The sequence below is a fragment of the Nerophis lumbriciformis genome, linkage group LG22, assembly GCF_033978685.3.
Source record: "Nerophis lumbriciformis linkage group LG22, RoL_Nlum_v2.1, whole genome shotgun sequence".
Classification (NCBI taxonomy): domain Eukaryota; kingdom Metazoa; phylum Chordata; class Actinopteri; order Syngnathiformes; family Syngnathidae; genus Nerophis; species Nerophis lumbriciformis.
Window position 1 is genome coordinate 23,571,396 of NC_084569.2, and position 20,264 is coordinate 23,591,659.

General features: G+C 40.7%; 1 protein-coding gene across 3 annotated transcripts in view; it reads left to right on the forward strand.

Annotated features, from left to right (window-relative positions):
• triobpb (TRIO and F-actin binding protein b) overlaps window positions 1–20,264 on the forward strand; it is a 111,618-nt gene that overhangs the window by 27,450 nt on the left and 63,904 nt on the right. For all 3 annotated transcript variants that reach the window (XM_061973556.1, XM_061973558.2, XM_061973557.1), the window contains 6 exons: window positions 5,061–5,117; window positions 5,280–5,348; window positions 5,424–5,513; window positions 12,624–12,733; window positions 14,163–14,592; window positions 16,782–17,019. In XM_061973556.1, the coding sequence (XP_061829540.1) occupies window positions 5,061–5,117; window positions 5,280–5,348; window positions 5,424–5,513; window positions 12,624–12,733; window positions 14,163–14,592; window positions 16,782–17,019 (994 nt within the window). The remainder of the gene's footprint in view (window positions 1–5,060; window positions 5,118–5,279; window positions 5,349–5,423; window positions 5,514–12,623; window positions 12,734–14,162; window positions 14,593–16,781; window positions 17,020–20,264) is intronic.

Genomic DNA, 20,264 nt, shown 5'->3' on the forward strand with positions numbered 1-20,264 from the left:
ACCTCTGTTTTTGTTATCAAACCGTTCCAAAAGTTTAATTGAAGACCAATCGTACGAAAAACGACAGAAAAATATTAGCACAAAACCCATTTAATGGAGAATAATTGTGAAATACATTTTGACAAATAAAATGGATGAAATAACATCATATTAAATAAAGCTATTTGGTTTGTTTATTAAAAAAAGGTATAGGCTTGTTCCATATGAATAATAATCAGAAATTTATAACCTGTATTAATTATATTTCAACTTTGATGTATACAGTACAGGCCGAAAGTTTGGACACACCTTCTCATTCAATGGGTTTTCTTTATTTTCATGACTATTTACCTTGTAGATTGTCACTGAAGGCATCAAAACTATGAATGTGGAGTTATGTACTTAACAAAAAAAGGTGAAATAACTGAAAACATGTTTTATATTCCAGTTTCTTCAAAATAGCCACCCTTTGCTCTGATTACTGCTTTGCGAACACTTGGCATTCTCTTGATGAGCTTCGAGAGGTAGTCACCTGAAATGGTTTTTACTTCACAGGTGTGCTTGAAGCTCTTCGAGAGAATGCCAAGAGTGTGCAAAGCGGTAATCAGAGCATCCATCCATCCATTTTCTACCGCTTGTCCCTTTCGGTGTCGCGGGGGTGCTGGAGCCTATCTCAGCTGCAATCGGGCGGAAGGCGGCGTACAGCAAAGGGTGGTTATTTTGAAGAAACTAGAATATAAAACAGGTTTTCACTTATTTCCACCTTTTTTTGTTAAGTACATAATCCGCATGTGTTCATTCATAGTTTTGATGCCTTCAGTGACAATCTACAATAGTCATGAAAATAAAGAAAACTCATTGAATGAGGAGAAGGTGTGTCCAAACTTTTGGCCCGTACCGTACATACATTTCAAAACTTAGTACAGTTTTCCCTTGTCACATTGTGCTTTGAAGTTTGCAGCTTTTATCGCAAATTTTTTTGGGCGCCAAAAAAAAAAAATTACAAAATGTTTTCCCTCCAATATGCATTTTCAGGCATAAAAATGGCAAAATGAACTGCAACTATCAATACTGCAGTATTGGCCACTGTGTTGTTCAGTATCGTAGCCACTGATTGGCTCAGCTTCAAGCAGAATTACTACAGGTAAAAGCCAGTAAATTAAATATTTTGAAAAACTTGATTTATTTCAGTAATTGCATTCAAAAGGTGTAACTTGTACATTATATTTATTCATTGCACACAGACTGATGCATTCAAATGTTTATTTCATTTAATTTTGATGATTTAAAGGGGCAACAAATGAAAATCCAAAATTCCGTGTGTCACAAAATTAGAATATTACTTAAGGCTAATACAAAAAAGGGATTTTTAGAAATGTTGGCCAACTGAAAAGTATGAAAATGAAAAATATGAGCATGTACAATACTCAATACTTGGTTGGAGCTCCTTTTGCCTCAATTACTGCGTTAATGCGGCGTGGCATGGTGTCGATGAGTTTCTGGCACTGCTCAGGTGTTATGAGAGCCCAGGTTGCTCTGATAGTGGCCTTCAACTCTTCTGCGTTTTTGGGTCTGGCATTCTGCATCTTCCTTTTCACAATACCCCACAGATTTTCTATGGGGCTAAGGTCAGGGGAGTTGGCGGGCCAATTTAGAACAGAAATACCATGGTCCGTAAACCAGGCACGGGTAGATTTTGCGCTGTGTGCAGGCGCCAAGTCCTGTTGGAACTTGAAATCTCCATCTCCATAGAGCAGGTCAGCAGCAGGAAGCATGAAGTGCTCTAAAACTTGCTGGTAGACGGCTGCGTTGACCCTGGATCTCAGGAAACAGAGTGGACCGACACCAGCAGATGACATGGCACCCCAAACCATCACTGATGGTGGAAACTTTACACTAGACTTCAGGCAACGTGGATCCTGTGCCTCTCCTGTCTTCCTCCAGACTCTGGGACCTCGATTTCCAAAGGAAATGCAAAATTTGCATGGTTGGTTGATGGTTTGGGGTGCCATGTCATCTGCTGGTGTCGGTCCACTCTGTTTCCTGAGATCCAGGGTCAACGCAGCCGTCTACCAGCAAGTTTTAGAGCACTTCATGCTTCCTGCTGCTGACCTGCTCTATGGAGATGGAGATTTCAAGTTCCAACAGGACTTGGCGCCTGCACACAGCGCAAAATCTACCCGTGCCTGGTTTACGGACCATGGTATTTCTGTTCTAAATTGGCCCGCCAACTCCCCTGACCTTAGCCCCATAGAAAATCTGTGGGGTATTGTGAAAAGGAAGATGCAGAATGCCAGACCCAAAAACGCAGAAGAGTTGAAGGCCACTATCAGAGCAACCTGGGCTCTCATAACACCTGAGCAGTGCCAGAAACTCATCGACTCCATGCCACGCCGCATTAACGCAGTAATTGAGGCAAAAGGAGCTCCAACCAAGTATTGAGTATTGTACATGCTCATATTTTTCATTTTCATACTTTTCAGTTGGCCAACATTTCTAAAAATCCCTTTTTTGTATTAGCCTTAAGTAATATTCTAATTTTGTGACACACGGAATTTTGGATTTCATTTGTTGCCACTTCAAATCATCAAAATTAAATGAAATAAACATTTGAATGCATCAGTCTGTGTGCAATGAATAAATATAATGTACAAGTTACACCTTTTGAATGCAATTACTGAAATAAATCAAGTTTTTCAAAATATTCTAATTTACTGGCTTTTACCTGTATATCGGTATATTAAATGAGTGTAAAGTTGACTGTTATATCTTATCCAGAAGGATCTCATAATGTTAAATGTATTTAGAAAGTTCTAAACAGTAATTTTTTTACTGTGGCTTAGAAAATATTTGATTTATTATAAAAAAATTTCCGACATGACGGAAATTGGTTTATTACAGTCAGGCGATAAACAAGGGCTTACTGTGTGGTGTTTTTTTTTTTTTTATTGACATAGGACTGAATATATTCTAGTGCAGGGGTGGCCCGCAACTGATTTTTTTAATGGCCCGCAGCACATTTGAATAATACTAACACCAAAAAATCAACCTCAAAAGTGGAGTAAAAGAGCAAACAAGGGAACTGTAATGAGAAAATGTTGCAATATTGACAGTAAAAACACAAAGCTGCCATAAAGGCTGTTTATTTTCTTCCACAAATAATACAAACTTATAATTGACGAACAGATCTGAAGTTGATCTACAGATTTAAGCGTTGAAAGTAAAAATAATATATATTGAAATATGCCATAGTTTTACCAATTTTATGAGTAAGGGCCTTTTGGATCCCTGAGACCTTTAGTCTCATTTTTTAAACTGTTATTACTCTAAATAGTAATGAATCAAAATCAGTGCTGCTATTAATTATTTACCTATTTAAGGCTCTATTTACTTCATTCCACTTTAAACTTTTGAGTAAAAATATGGCATATTTTGTGGTGTTCTTATTATTAATAAAGGGGGTTTCGACCAAAAGGGCATAAAACATGAGACATTATCAAATTTCTGTTAACTGATATAACTGTCTTTAGATATTTAAGTATTGGAAGTAAAAATAATTATTTTTAACACTTTAATGACCGAAAGAGGTCCCCAGTACCTTAAACATGCAAAAAAATTGAGGGAAGCCCTAAGGGTTACAACATATTAGGGCCGGACAATTATGGCAAAAATATTTTTTACGATTATTTTGATTGATATTGTAATCATAATTAATTACACGATTATTCATTAATTTGAAAACGTGATCATTTATTCTACCACCAAAATTAAACTTTAAATAAAGAAAAAAACACAAGTTAAATACTATTTATAGCCATAAAAACAAATTAAAATAGCAATAGCAATATAAACAATAAATGTAAGTTTTTGCATTCAGTTAAAAAACAGTTTTTTACCTTTTACACTTATTTTACCACCATAGAGTGTGTGCTTTTTCTGTCAAGTAAAATTTAATAAAATGTTTAATTCACAACAACACAACAGATGAGATGTTGTGTGTGTGTATGATTGTTTGTACATTGATGTTAAATGGATGATGTCATTCACAACAACACAAACGGATGAGATGTGTTGTATGTGTATGATTGTTTGTACATTGATGTTATATCCATGATGTTGTTCACAACAACACAGACGATGTGTTGTGTGTAGGGCTGCAACAACTAATCGATTAAATCGATTATAAAAAATAGTTTGCGATTAATTTAGTCATCGATTCGTTGGATCTATGCTATGCGCATGCGCAGAGGCAATTTATTATTATTATTTTTTCATAAACATTTATTTATAAACTGCAACATTTACAAACAGCTGAGAAACAATAATCAAAATAAGTATGGTGCCAGTATGCTGTTTTTTCCCCAATAAAATACTGGAAAGGATAGAAATGTAGTTTGTCTCTTTTATCCGATTATCAATCGATTAATCGAAGTAATAATCGACAGATTAATCGATTATCAAATTAGTTGTTAGTTGCAGCCCTAGTTGTGTGTATGATTGTTTGTACATTGATGTTACATGGATGATGTCGTTCACAACAACACAACAGATGATATGTGTTGTGTGTGTGTATGATTGTTTGTACATTGATGTTACATCTATGATGTCGTTCACAACAACACAAACAGATGAGATGTCTTGTGGGTGTATGGATTGTTCTTGCTAGCTTTAGCTTCATAGTTTAGTCGCTGCTTCAAGTGGCTGTCTCGATATTGTTTAGTTTAGGGGGACTGAGTGTGTCGAGGATAAATGAGCGCTACATAATTTCCCTAATAAATGTTCCTTCTCCTCGTGTGACTTATATTTATGTAAATTTTGTGATATTCCGCATCTAACAGTGGATTCCGGTTTATTGGCCAATGATGTGACTGAAAAATATTCAAATGGCCTCCGCATCCTTTCATTTTTCAGTGGGCGGCCCTCAGCGGAGACAAATTGCACCCAGCTGTTCTAGTGCTTTTCCTTTTTTTCAACAGTTAAAAACAACTTTATCAACAGGGACAAATCTAGGGACAGAGATAGAAAAGGTATTTGTATCTTTCCTGGTGACGCTCCCTGACACTCAGACCTCTGCCCCACAGCCTGACCTCCTAAACTTCAAGAAGGGATGGATGTCGAAACTCGATGAAAGTGGAGAGGTAATAAAAGAGGAAATGCAACCAAAACAAAAAAGAGGAAGCTGACACATTACAGTACTATGTTGACATCTGTAACACGCTCTATTGTGCCATGAAGTATTGAATATTTTGCCTTCCTCCTATTATATTGTTTGACCTGTGACATCTTGTTTACAAATTCAGTGGAAGAAGCACTGGTTCGTTTTGACTGATGCCGGACTGAAGTACTACAGGGACTCCAGTGCAGAGGAGGTGTGTTTAGCGTGTGGTACTCACAAAAACCCAAGTGGAATTTTAACTCAAAAGTTGCTTGAATGTTTTGGACAGAAAGATGATCTGGATGGTGAAATTGATTTAAAGTCCTGCGAGAAGGTGTCTGAGTTTGACGTGGAGAAGAATTATGGCTTTCAGATACAGGCGAGTATTTTTTTACTGCACTTTTACTGGAATGTTTGCCTATCATTCACGAACCGTCTGTGAGACAAGTATTCAGAGTCGTAAATAAATGTTAGCAAAAGTCAGCTAACAATGGTGTTGATCGGAGTCGCTCTATTCCGCCTATAAAGCGCTCTGAAAACGTTTTAATATGTGGGATCTGAGCCGAGGATGTCGTTGTGGCTTGTGCAGCCCTTTGAGACACTCGTGATTGAGGGCTAAGTAAACTTTGATTGATTGATTGATAACACGCTGTAAATATATAATGTATTAACAGGCCATAATAACAATAACATGTAATATTCATTTATTTTGCTCATTTTAAACATGCTAGTTTCACAGACTATTCATGTTTCCCTTCCCACAATACTACTAATCATGCAGCAGTGGCGGATGCTGGTCTCTCAAGGAGGGGGAGCTCAATTAAAAAATGTGTTGGTTTATTTATACGTAAATTCTACTCTCCGTTCCTTTTTAAGAAAGTGATATGTGACCCTGTCGTACCAAAAAGGCGTCTTTACCAGGGATTTGACAAGTGTCCTCTCAAATGGCCAGCAGAGCTAGGCTGCTTAAACGGCCTTGGCCCATGGTGTTGCGGGTGTAAGACTTGAGCCACTTTAAACAGGAGAAGCTCCTCTGTACACCTGCAGATGTAGCTTCAATCTTTGCCACTAATTACAATAGTTTGTACACCCGTGTGCATTTGTGTGCATTATAAATGTATGTTTGTTCTTCAATAAAAAAAATAAACATTAAAAGGATCTGCCATTAAGTGCAGCTTGCTAGCTCGCTAGCTGGGACTGGCGCGAGGCTAGTGCGACGTGTGTCCGCCTGTGAGTGCTTTGAGACGGTTGAGGGGCTCAGCAGCACCCGCTGCTCGGTAGGGACGGAAACTGCAGAGTGAAAGAAGTCAGTCTCCAAACACAAAAAAACACCAGAAATAGAAGCTCTAATTGTTGCTAGTCGTTTTTAACCAAGAAAATGTCGCTAAGACGATCAGGAAAGTCTCCCGTTCAACTCTGAACAACAGAATGAATATTGAAAAAGGCCCCACAGACGTTTACAACACAAGATCGCTGATTCGCTCATTTCGCTGTCAATCAAAAAGGGAATCAGTGAGACAGATCATCCAATCATCATGCAGAAGTTGAGCGTCCGGGCCAGCCGAGGCCAGCCCACTGCCCCATAAACCCCCATAGACGCTGAGCGTCCGATGGGCGGGACAAAGCCCAGCATTTATCCAATGACTCGTCTCGTTTCGCTGCAGTGTATGCTTCCCCATTGAACACTGTGGACGGCCAGTGTCTACACTTTTTAAAGCACCGGGAAGCTGCGGGAATGAGAGAGAGGAAAGCCATGTCATTACATCCATGTCATAAGAAGCTGATTCTGAACAAAAAAGCACGTTGTAACGCATATTTAGTCAATAACATGTACACACAACACTATATATTTAATCACTTATTTTTTGACATTTGAGTTTTTAAGGGGAAGCTGAGCTTTCCTTGCAGTTTTAGAGCAATCGCCTCTGTCATGTAGACTTTGTGAGGGGAAAATTATGATTCAGAAACTTCTATTTTTTTAGCCTGAATATAAGGAGGATGAGCTAAAAGTTTTAGAAGCTTTGTGCTAAACCGATCCAGCTTTATTGAAACACAATAACAGGGGTTCCCACCCTTAACTATGCTCATGAGCTTTGGGTTATGACCGATCGCGGGTACAAGCGGCCGAAATGAATTTCCTCCGCTGCTCCTAAAGCCGCTGCTCCTCCACATCGAGAGGAGCCACATGAGGTGGTTCAGGCGTCTGGTCAGGATGCCACCCGAACGCCAGCCTAGGGAGGTGTTAAGGGAACATCCGGCGGGTAGGAGGCCATGGGGAAGACCAAGGACACATTGGGAAGACTATGTCTCCCGGCTGGCCTGGGAACGCCTTGGGATCCCCCGGCAGGAACTGGACAAAGTGGCTGGGGAGAGGGAAGTCTGGGCTTCCCTGCTTAGGCTGCTGCCCCCGTGACCCCACCTCGAATAAGCGGAAGAAGATGGATGGATCAATATAGCAGGGGTGTCCAAACTATGGCCTGCGGGTCAAGTGCGGACCGCCGCAACTTCAATTTGTCCCGCGAAAGGTCACAAGTTGAATAAGGAATCTTGCCCGCAGAGAGATTACATTCAATTTAAAAAGACCGGATTTGATGCTACCATTTTGTCCTCTAATCATGTTCAGAGTGAAACCCTGCACAGCTTTTACTAATATGACCCAACGCAAACAACCTTCCCTAGTACATCAATCCATCCATTTTGTACCGCTAGTCCCATTAAAGGTTGCATTCTCAGCTGCATTCGGGCAGAAGACTGTGTACACCTTGGACAAGTCGCCACCTCATTGCAGGGCCAACACAGATAGACATCATTCACACTCACATTCACACACTAAGACCAATTTAGTGTTGCCCCCAGGTGCATGTCTTTGGAGGTGGGAGGAAGCCGGAGGGAACCCACCCAGTCACGGGGAGGGGGTACATGCAAACTCCACACAGAAAGATCCCGAACCCAGGACCTTCGTATTGTGAGGCACGCGCACTAACCCCTGTTCCACTGTGCTGCCCCCTTCCCTACTCGTGGTGCAAAAAAAAATAATATCCAACCAACAAAAAAAGTAAACGCACATAACACAACCTGCTCACTGAATGGTGTAGATACGATTAAAAATTGTAATGCACCATAAAAATTCCAAATAACAGCCATTACAATGCATGATGGAAAAATACAAAACACTCTCTCCACACTTATCCATATTTGGCACATTTTAGATGCTTGCTATTTCTGATTGATTACATAACTTTAAGGAGGTTGTCACGGAAGTAAACAATGTAGGAGTCGAATTTTTACATACTCTTAATACAGTGGTTCTCAAACTTTTTTTGTCATCCCCCACTTTGGACAAGGGGGAGATTTCAAGCCCCACCTGCCCCCATCACCCCAACAGAACGCTAATGCCAAGCTTAACATTTTCAAATTTATTGAACATCAAGTAACATCAAGTTGTATATATTCAAACTCAGTAACATAAAATAACATCCATCCATCCATCCATCCATTTCCTACCGCTTATTCCCTTTGGGGTCGCGGGGGGCGCTGGAGCCTATCTCAGCTACAATTGGGCGGAAGGCGGGGTACACCCTGGACAAGTCGCCACCTCATCGCAGGGCCAACACAGATAGACAGACAACATTCACACTCACATTCACACACTAGGGCCAATTTAGTGTTGCCAATCAACCTATCCCCAGGTGCATGTTTTTGGAGGTGGGAGGAAGCCGGAGTACCCGGAGGGAACCCACGCAGTCACGGGGAGAACATGCAAACTCCACACAGAAAGATCCCGAGCCCGGGATTGAACCCAAGACTACTCAGGACCTTCGTATTGTGAGACAGATGCACTAACCCCTCTTCCACCGTGCTGCCTGGTATAACTTGCATCAAGTTCAATAATAAATAAAATAACTTGCATCAAGTTCAATAATAAATAAAACAAAAGTGTTATAACTTGCATCAAGTTCAATAATCAAATAAAAGTGTTATAACTTGCATCAAGTTCAATAATAAATCAAATAAAAGTGTTATAACTTGCATCAAGTTCAATAATAAATCAAATAACTTGCATCAAGTTCAAAATAAATAAAATAAAAGTGCCACTTTGCAATCTTTGCAAAAAAAAGGAGGAGCTATGCATTTGGCAAGCCCTTGCTTCACTGGGAAACACATACTTGCCAACCCTCCCGGATTTTCCGGGAGACTCCCGAAATTCAGCGCTTCTCCCGAAAACCTCCCGGAACAAATTTTCTCCCAAAAATCTCCCGAAATTCAGGCGTACCTGAGTGACGTGTCGACAGCATGTTTTCACGTCCGCTTTCCCACAATATAAACAGCGTGCCTGCCCAATCACATTATAACTGTAGAATGATCGAGGGCGAGTTCTTGGTTTCTTATGTGGGTTTATTGTTAGGCAGTTTCATTAACGTCCTCCCAGCACGGCAACAACACACAACAACAGCAGTCACGTTTTCGTCTGCCGTAAACAGCAATGTTGTGACACTCTTAAACAGGGCAATACTGCCATCTAATGTACATGCATATGTGACATTAACATCTAGGGCTTTTAGAGAGTGCAGTGCACAACTGCGCACACAACAAGGAGACGAAGCAGAATGCATCATCAGAGAGGGTGTTCAGCATGGTTAGAAAAATAATGACAGAGAATAGAACAAGGATGGACAATTCAACCCTTAACTCAACAATGAGTAGATAAGTGTTATGTGTGTGTGTATATGTGTAAATAAATGAACACTGAAATTCAAGTATTTCTCTTATTTATATATATATATATATATATATATATATATATATATATGTGTGTGTGTGTGTGTGAAATACTTGACTTGGTGAATTCTAGCTGTAAATATACTCCTCCCCTCTTAACCACGCCCCCACCCCCAACCACGCCCCCCACCTCCCGAAATCAGAGGTCTCAAGGTTGGCAAGTATGGTGAAGCAGCACGGCTGTATGATCAGCTCCCATTTCCTCACACAGTGCAGAGAACAGTCGCGCTTTCAGTGGTCGTGTTTAGATCAAATTTACCGCGCTCACATCTGTTAAAACCTCATTGAGTTCGGGGCTGAGCTGCCTTGACGCGAGTGCTTCCCGGTGGATGACACAGTGTGTCCAGTGCGCATTTGGCGCAACCCTCTTTATTAGAGCCTGCAGCTTGTTTCTTGACCCTGCCATGGTCATTGCGCCATCAGAGCAAAAGCCCACACAGTTTTCCCATTTAAGGTCGTGTTCTTTGAGGAAACTGTCCATTATCTTGAACAGCTCATCAGCAGAGGCTCTATTTTTGATGTATTTGCAAAACAGAAAATCTTTGCACAGTGACTCGCCATTCACAAAGCGGACGTATGCGATGAACAGGAAGTCTTTATTGCTGTCAGTAGCTTCGTCCACTTGTAAAGCAAAACGACTTTCTTTTCATTTGTCTCCGAGTTGTTCCTCAAGATCACTTGCAATGTCGCATATACGTCTCGCAACTGTGTCGTTTGACAGTGGGACAGCTTTTCATTTTGCTGCGCTTGTCTCGTCAAGTTTGTTCCGCTTAGCCCCGCCCCCATTAGTTACTGTTGCTATGTCTTTCAAACTTTTGCTCCTACCTAGAAATTTAAAGCCTACAGGAAAAATAAGTAATTTACATTTATTTATATAGCGGATTTCACAGACAGAATCACAAAGTGATTTACAGTGTGTATAGAAAATGAAAGCATAGTAAAAAAAAAAAAATCTAAAAAAAAAAATTAAAAAATTAAAGTGAAATTCCCTCTCGTTCCTCGCGCCCCACCTGTCATGTCTCTATTCCCCACCAGTGGGGCGCGCCCCACACTTTGAGAAACGCTGCTCTAGTGACTGCACGTCACTGGTATGTATGTGTATATATGTATATATATATATATATATATATATATACACACACACAGTACAGGCCAAACGTTTGTACACACCTTCTCATTGGGGCGACATAGCTCGGTTGGTAGAGCAGCCGTGCCAGCAACTTGAGCAAGACACTTTACCCACCTGCTCCCAGTGCCACCCACACTGGTTTAAATGTAACTTAGATATTGGGTGTCACTATGTAAAGCGCTTTGAGTCACTGGAGAAAAGCGCTATATAAATATAATTCACTTCACTTCACTTCATTCAATGTGTTGTCTTTATTTTCATGACTATTTACATTGTAGATTGTCACTGAAAGCATCAAAACAATGAATGAACACATGTGGAGTTATATACTTAACAGAAAAAGCTGAAATAACTGAAAACATGTTTTATATTCTAGTTTCTTCAAATGATGCTCTGATTACTGCTTTGCACACTCTTGGCATTCTCTAAATGAGCTTCAAGAGGTAGTCACCTGAAATGGTTTTCACTTCACAGGTGTGCCTTATCAGGGTTGATTAGTGGAATGTCTTGCTTTATCAATGAGATTTTGACCATTGTGAATGAGGTGTGTCCAAACTTTTAGTTACTTTACATGCTTTTGGCCCTCGACCAAATTATTTTAGCCCAATACGGCCCCCAAGTCAAAAAGTTTGGAGACCCCTGCAATATAAAATGGTAAATGGGTTGTATTTGTATAGCGCTTTTCTACCTTTTTAAGGAACTCAAAGCGCTTTGACACTATTTCTACATTCACACATTCACACACACACACACATTCACACACTGATGGCGGGAGCTGCCATGCACAGCGCTAACCAGGACCCATCAGGAGCAAGGGTGAAGTGTCTTGCTCAAGGACACAACAGACGTGACTTGGATGGTAGAAGGTGGGGATTGAACCAGTAACCCTCAGATTGCTGGCACGGCCACTATCCCAACTTCGCCAAGTAGCAGTATTGCTAATAAAGAAATACAAACAATGAACATAATAAAACTATCACTTACTGTACAATGTCTGCTCTCACTGGAAACCAAATGTTTTTATCTTCTCGTTTGGATAAAAAATTGTCGTAATCCTCACTAAAAGTAAAAAAAGGTGCCACAAACAAGCGTCTTTGTGTCCTTCTCGCCATCTCCGGGTCTACATTGGATGCCAGAGTTGACCAACTCGTAGGTTTATGGCCACAACCTTCTACTATCCAGGTGAGAGGCATGATTTATAATCTAGAATGAACTTTCACCAACTCAGAGGCGATGCAGCAGTTCATTATGTCAACATAGCAGCATAAGCTAGTTGGATCTCTGCGATTATAATAACAATCTTGCTCAAATGTGGTTAATATTCAAATCATGAAATGTAAATGGAATATTTTTGGCTGTTTTTGGACTTTATGGGTGCAATAGTGTACTTCCATCGATGCATCGTTAGCCACCTCCTACAAGAACAACGTACCTGTTCTTGCCTTACTTAAGGATTGTAAATGACAGGCTAAATTCCAATCATGTCCAGTTCCCCTTTTAACATCTCAGTCATCATCTTAATGCCTTACCTTTTTCCATTTGATCAACCTTTTTAATGCTTTTTTTCTCTTAATTCTGCAGACGAGGGATTCCTCGTTTACACTTTCTGCCATGACCGCAGGAATCAGGAGGAACTGGATTGAGGTTTTGAAGAAGTGCATCCGGCCCAGTAGCACCCCAGACCTCACACAGTAAGTGCCTTGTTATCAAAGTTATTAACAAATAGAATGTTGGCAGATTTAAAAAAATCAATACTCTTGGGTTTACCCAACCATTGCAGCTATATTCTCTGAAATTAGGCATCTTATCTCTTTTACCCTAAACATGTAGTAGTTGACAAAGCCCAGGGAGTATTATAACTGCACAACCTTGTTGCAAGATCAACGTTTAGATGAAGATTTAATCATTAAGCACACGAAGGAAAGTTAACAGGGAAACGTCTCCCTGCAGACACCGTCTTTGGTTGTGTGTATGTCTCCATCTCCGGGTAAACCTTGAATGTCACAGATGAACAACTTCTAGATTTATGGCTAATAATAATATAAAGATGAGAGGCATGATTTATCAACTAGAATAACTTTGACAAGCCAAGACGCGATGGTGCGGGAGCAGCAGTATATTGCTGCCGGCTCACAGTAAAGCAGCAGAGGGCTACTTAACTGTGCTATCGATCCGCCACTATAAATAGTTTGTCTGTGTTTGCGCTTATAATAACAACATTGTTAATATTCAGGTCACAATATGCAAAATAGAGAGACCTATTGACGGACTACTTATGTATTTGTTTATTACATAGAATGCATAAAAATAAGAAAACATGTGTTCTTGTCTTACATAAGGATTGTGAATGATAAACAGCACGTCGCTTTCCAATTTTTACATTTTTCCAGTATGACTGACCTAACAATATGATCAAAGTGCAGAAGAGTTACTACAGTGACGTCAAGCTCCGAAAATAGCCGAAGGTATCAAAATGGCTGACTGAATTTGTGGCATTTTGTGATGGTTAAACTGTTTTCACATTCTTTGTGTATTGTGAATACAATTGGATATTGTTTCATGGACAAAGTGAAACACAATTAGGCATATGAAGTCAACTTTCTTTTCCCACTTTACTGCTATAAAAGTTATAAAAATACATATAAATATATATACATTTATTATTTTGCCAATTTTCCCAGAAGATCTTCTATATTTTGAACTGCAAATGTTGATGCTCCTCTTAGACACACGTCATAAAGGTGTTTGGGAAATCCCCTGATGTTTTTTGCAGCTAAATTAAACACGTCACTTCACTACTGGTCCCACCTTTCCTTAAAAAGCAAAAGAAAAAACAAACAAACTTATAAAGACTTGTCTATCTGTTCACCGACTTATACTATTCAGGTTCAAATAACCTTTACTGCATATGAATATTGTCTCCGAATATGGGCCCCCTTTACTACTAAAAATCGGTATTGGCCCTTAAAAAAACGTAACTGTCGATCTCTGCTTTTTTTGAGACAAAATAAAAGTAAAATTTGGACTAACGTACTTTCACCACCTGTTTTTCATTCATGCTGTCCACTACTGAATGGTTGAATAGAATTTAATACATTTCTCTTCTGAAAAACTCTTCAGGCTGCCTGATAGCGGCAGTGACAAAGAAAACTCCCACACACGCTTCCAGCCGACTCCTCGGCGACCGCCATCGCACCACGCCGATGTCCCTTCAGAAGTTCCCCCTACCCAGCGTCGGTTTGACTACGTGGAGCTGTCCCTGGTCCCCGCCTCCTCCGGCCAGCTTTCCGCCAATCAGAGACAGACGGGGGAGGGCCCGCGGAGAGAGCAGGGCCAGTGGCAGGAGGAGAGGGCCCGGGACACCACCAGCAGCCAGTGGGAGGCGGTGCTGTCTCGGAAGGGCACCGGTGGAGGAGTCAACTCGCGGCTGCGCATGGAGGACGAGATCGAGAAGAAGTGGGCGGAGTTTGAGCGCATGCCTTTGAAGGAGAACCCGACGGCGGGGTCTCGGCCTTCCGGCCAGCTGGCCAATGAGGCGCTGCAGAGGGAGGTAGTGCGTGGAGTTGATTCTTCTAATTTGCAAAAAAGTAATGATGCAAATTAACCCTTCATCTCCTTCGGATGAAGTTTCGTCTTTCTGTTTTTTAACACTAAAATAGTCCTTCAGACACGCTTTTGCTCTTGCAGTCTTCCCTTAAGATCTGACAAGGAGAAATCAGAACCAGTAGACTTGGGGAATACTGCTACATCTCCTGTTGTGTGCTCTGACGTGCCCTTTTGGATTGCTTCTCTTGCAGGGTTTCTGCGGGTCATTAAAAACATTAAATGTATTTAGCCAAAATTAAGACCTTAAAAGGCATTACATTGGATGTCCAGAGGCATTATAAACATTTAATGCGGGGAAATCTCACATGCTATTAACTACGGCGATTAAACGATGCAAAAATATATTTGGCGTGACCAACAAAGCAACTTCTGCTGACGCCACCGCAATTGGCAGCTGCTGCTACCACTACAGCAAAATAAATACAAATACATTCTGGGATAAAACAGTCTTGTGAGACAATTCTAATTAACTAACGCAGCGATTCTCAAACTCTGGTCTGTGTGCCACTAGTGGTACACCAAAGAATCACTTAAAGTACAGTGTTTTATTTTCTTATCACAACTGGCAGCTGCTGCTACCACTACAACAAAAGAAATTATGGGATTAAACAGTCTTGAGACAATTGTAATTCACAAGAGCAGTGATTCTTAAACTGTGGTCTGTGTGCCACTAGTGGTACGCCAAATAATCGCTTGATAAAAGTACAGTGTTTTATTTTCCTATATTCAAGCAGTGTTACTGTTTAAACTGTGTGGCCAAAATATTAAATATACTTGTTAAAGTTGCATTTTTCAAAGCACAAACTATAACAAGAACACTAGTGGCTATCTTATCTTAGCATTAGTGGTTTGACAGAACACAACAGTTGTCTTATATTTTTTTCACAATTACAAAGTTTATGTAATCAAAAAAATTCTACTGGCCCGAATGAAATTATTGATGTTTACAGCGGTCACTCGTCAACACGTGCGTGCAGGGAGCAGTCCAAGAGAAATAACGAACAATTTGCAGTTATGTTTTTGAAATAATAGGATATACATTCAATGACAGCTAACGCTAGCTATCCAAACCGTTATTATACAACACCAAGAGCTACTGCACGTTCATGTGTTACATAACTACGTTATTAAGTACGAGAAGACGTGTAAAATACATTAGTTGGAGCCCGATAGGCATCTGTGTAAATGTTGCAAACAGTCCATTTAAATAAAACCATGGCCTTGTTTCTAATGAATACTTAGGCCTACTACGCTACTGTATTTAATGTTGGTCATTATTAGAGGTGGTAATCTTTGGCCACCTCACGATTAGATTAAAAATCCATTGTTGATACATCTTTAATTTATGTATATTGTTGCAGTTTCACATTTATTTTTGTTTCACTAAATAAGCGTTTATCACTTGCAACTTTTAAAAACAGTGCATTTATAATAATAAAGAGTTGAATTAATTCCCATCACATTTATGATGTTATTCTAAACTGGAACATAAGTGCCCTAAAGTAAAGAAGCTGGTCAGATCTCTGTAAGGAGCCAAATTTTAGAAACCCTCTTCATTACTTTATTTACAATAAACAAATCGATTATCGATTGACGTTTACTAATCGATTTTGTCTGACTTGCGATTAATCTAAAAATCGATTATTTCCCCAACCTCCAGTCATATAGGTGGTACTTTTAGAGCTAAGGTTTTTTTTTAGGTGAGTTTCCACTGCACAAGAGAGTACTACTTAATGTTAAATGATCATTTTCAAAAGGTTACAGTTGTCCATACAGACAATTGTAAACTTTTGACTATAACTGTCTGCAGTAGGACATGGGTATTGATTCTGTTTTAGTGGTTAAAGAGCATGAAATTAGATGTGCTGATACCTGCAGAAACCCTCAATGAACTGTGTACATGTGATAAACTGACTGTGCTGCCATAAACATTTAAAATAAAAAAAAATAAAAAAGCGTGAGGATTCTGGCTTATCCATAGGGCCCTAAGCATGGTCAAATGAATTTTGTTGTAAGTATTTATCAAAGTGTTTGCTCCACCATGTTTACAGTTAACACACGGCACAGCCATGTTTGAATTTTGAGTAGTTCGGCTTACAGTGGGCTTTACCTTTGCTTTCTCGTCCCCCTCAGGTGGCGTCACTGAGGCAGCAGCTTGAGCAACTACAACGGGGAGGGGGAGGGGGAGGGGGAAAGGGGACGCGCGCCCCATGCGGCACCGACGGCCCCTGCAGCCGCGGCCTGGCCGCTGTAGAGCGCGCTCATCGGCAAGCCATGCAGGAGCTGCAGAGGCAGCACGAGCGGCAGATGACGGCGTTGGAAACGGAGAAGAAGATGCTGCTGCTGGAGGAGATTCAGGACACGGCACGGGGTAAGTTTGACCAAACGGTAAAAACGCGACTCTTCATGTATTATTTAATGAAACGGAAATGGACCAGTTTAAAGGAGCCCTATTATGCAACCTGATTTTGTGTATTTAAGATCCCCATGGGTCCTGAAAATGTGAAATCAAACCATGGAGGCATAGTGGGGAAATGTTATAAATCAATGGAGCCTTCTTCTAAACTTGCTTCAAAAAAGCTGTTTAGTGACGTATTTTGCCTGAGTTACGTCTGCAGATAGCTCCATATATGGTAGTGGTTTGCACATAGTCTTGCGCGAGTCTGCCATTGTTTTCAGTTGTTTTTCGGTTCCTTCTTTTTCTCTATCTTCTTGTTGTGGGACATGCATGCTCCGCTGTTGCCACAAAGTAGCGTATAATTCTAAGTTATATCTGTTAGTAGACTTGCTATGGAAACGCTAAAAACTTCAACAAAGATGACTGGGAGAAGACGCAGTTCAAGTGGAGGCACGTAAATAAGACCGCCCACCAAATGGTACATCCTGAAGAGACGGTCAGAAAGCGGCTTAAAGATGGTCTGTAAAATATGTGACAAAAAGTGTTTTTTAAATGTAGAAAACAAATCTTAATGCAACCTATTTACACACTTGGGCCATACCACTGAATCACTGCCATTTTTGTCCCCCAGAAATAAAATGTACAAATGCATGATAACAATCGTATTCCAAAAAGTTGGTATACTTTGGCAGCCATTTAGGACCCGGAAATGGCGAGAACGACATGAAAAGACGCTTCTTTATTCCATTTCTGACATTTCCTTATTAGTTGATTTAAAATACGCCCATAACCCTTTGAGCTATGTTGCTAACTAACAGACAGACGAACCTTAGCGAATACATAACCTCCTGGTGAAGGTCCTTCGTGAAAGGGTACATGTGTTTTTGTTTCTGTCGCTGCATGAGGGTTCATTCTTTGCATCGGTCTCGTTTGTTGTTTACAAGGAAGAGTCCTCCCAGATTTTTTTACTGTAAAGTCTGTCTGGATAAAGAAAGATGACTAGAATTGAAGATTAAACATGTATTCAATACAAAGGAGTAAGTACAAACAACCGCAATACTAGCGCTGGAGAGAGGATCGAGCCGTCTAAAGTCCAGAGCATTCTCTGAAAATGGTCGCTCTCCATATGCTTTTGCTGCCTTGCCTTGACGGAGATCGAAATCAAAAGTTAACTTGGCGTATGTTTGGCACACACGCATTCTTGTCCACTCTCACTCTTCGCACCTGATACATCCTGACACGATTAAGACTAGAGAGAATAATGTGTGTATAGACAAGAGACCGGGTGAGATCATTGTTTTTGTCTTCTTCGAGCAAAACCAAGGCCAACTCTAGTATCTTAACGTGTTCCATTTTCATCAAAGGAGGGAAAATATTGTCTTTACACTATCTCATACACTCACACAAGTTCAGCCTTGTACATTAAACATAACAAAGTAAAAATTATCCGGATCACTCCCAAAATCAAATCACTCTTTCCTTATACTATTTTGAACATGTTCCAGAAAGATTCAACAAAATCCAGGCATAACTTTTTGAGTTGTGTTTTCAACTAACTAACTGACAGACAATTGTGTAACCTCCTGACAGAGGTAAAAAAAATCATTTAAACAACCTTGAACACTGGAAAAATAGCATTTCTTATTGTTCCTTAAATTAGACTGTACCTTGAAATATAGTATCATTTAAATAATTTGAAATGTTACATTTGCTAAACACATCAGCGGTCAGCTGTGTCTAAGTTGTGTTACTCGAATCGCTTGGGCTGATGTCAAGCTTGTCCCTAATAAGGTCTAGGAGGGGGCCCCAAGTTTTATGGAAAGCTGACACAGATCCTTTCTGCGAGAACCGAAGCTTCTCTAATTGCAGACACCGCAAAACATCTTGTATCCAACTGGTGTGGCTCGGCGGGGACGCAAGCTTCCATTTAAAAATAATTGTACGCCTAGCCAGCAGAGTCGTTAACGCAATGACGTGACGAGCGGTTGCAGGTAAACCGTCCACCTGCGGAACGCCAAAAAGGGCAGTCAGCGGGCTGGGTGTTATTGTCCTATCGAGGGCCTACCTGACAGTGTCAAAAATAGCCGACCAAAAACTTGAGAGTTTTGGGCACGTCCAGAACATATGCAAATGGTCAGCTGGGGATTGTCTACAGCGGTTACAAGTGTCGCTATGGTTGGGGTATATTTTAGCCAGTCTAGCATTGGTGAAATGTGCTTTATGTAGTACCTTACATTGTATTAGGCCATGCCTAGCGCATATAGACGATGAATGTACCAGCCTCAAAGCCTCTCTCCACCTCCCGTCAGGTATAGGTGCCCCGAGGTCATGCTCCCAGGATTCTCTGACAGTTGAAGTATTAAGTGGATTCAGAAGGCCGATTTCATTATATATGAAAGATAGCAAACGTCGTTGGTCAGAGTCAAAGGAGAGAAATCGATCGATTTCTGCTTCTGGGGGGCGGTTGGGAAAATGAGGAAATTGTTTTTTAATAAAATGCCTTGTTTGGAGGTATCGAAAGAAATTAGTATAAGGCAGATTGTATCTTGTTGACAGAGAAGCGAAGGAAGAGAACACTCCATCGTGGTACAGGTCATTGAGAATTTTAAGGCCGTTAGTCGACCATGCGCGAAACGCAGAATCAGAGAAGGCAGGGAGAAAGGCGGGATTGTTCAAAATCGGAGCACCGCTGGAAGCCCTGTGCAGGCCGTGATGTTTCCTAAATTGAGTCCAAATTTTAATGGTATTTTTAACAACTGGGTTTAAGGAGGTCCACAATGAACATAAGGGTAGCTGTGAGCAAATCACCGCGTGCAGGGAACCATTAGACGATGCCACCTCTATGTGAGCCCAAGGTGGACAGGCGGCTGGGGAGTCGCAGCGGACCCAGTACATAAGTTTATTAATATTGCAGGCCCAGAAATAATTTCTAAAGTTTGGGAGTGCTAGACCACCCTCCGCCTTAGGGAGCTGTAGAATGGCTTTCCCAAGGCGGGCTGGCCTATTTTGCCAAATGAAAGCAAGGAGTTGTTGATCAAGGCCAACAAAAAATGATTTGTTGAGACATATAGGGATGTGCTGAAAGAGCTATAAAAATTTCGGAAGTAAAATCACTTTTATGAGGTTTAATGCGGCCAACCAGGGATAGGGGGAGGGCAGCCCACCTGGACAAGTCCGATTTACATTTGTCCAACAGTGCCTGAAAGTTTTTACGGAAC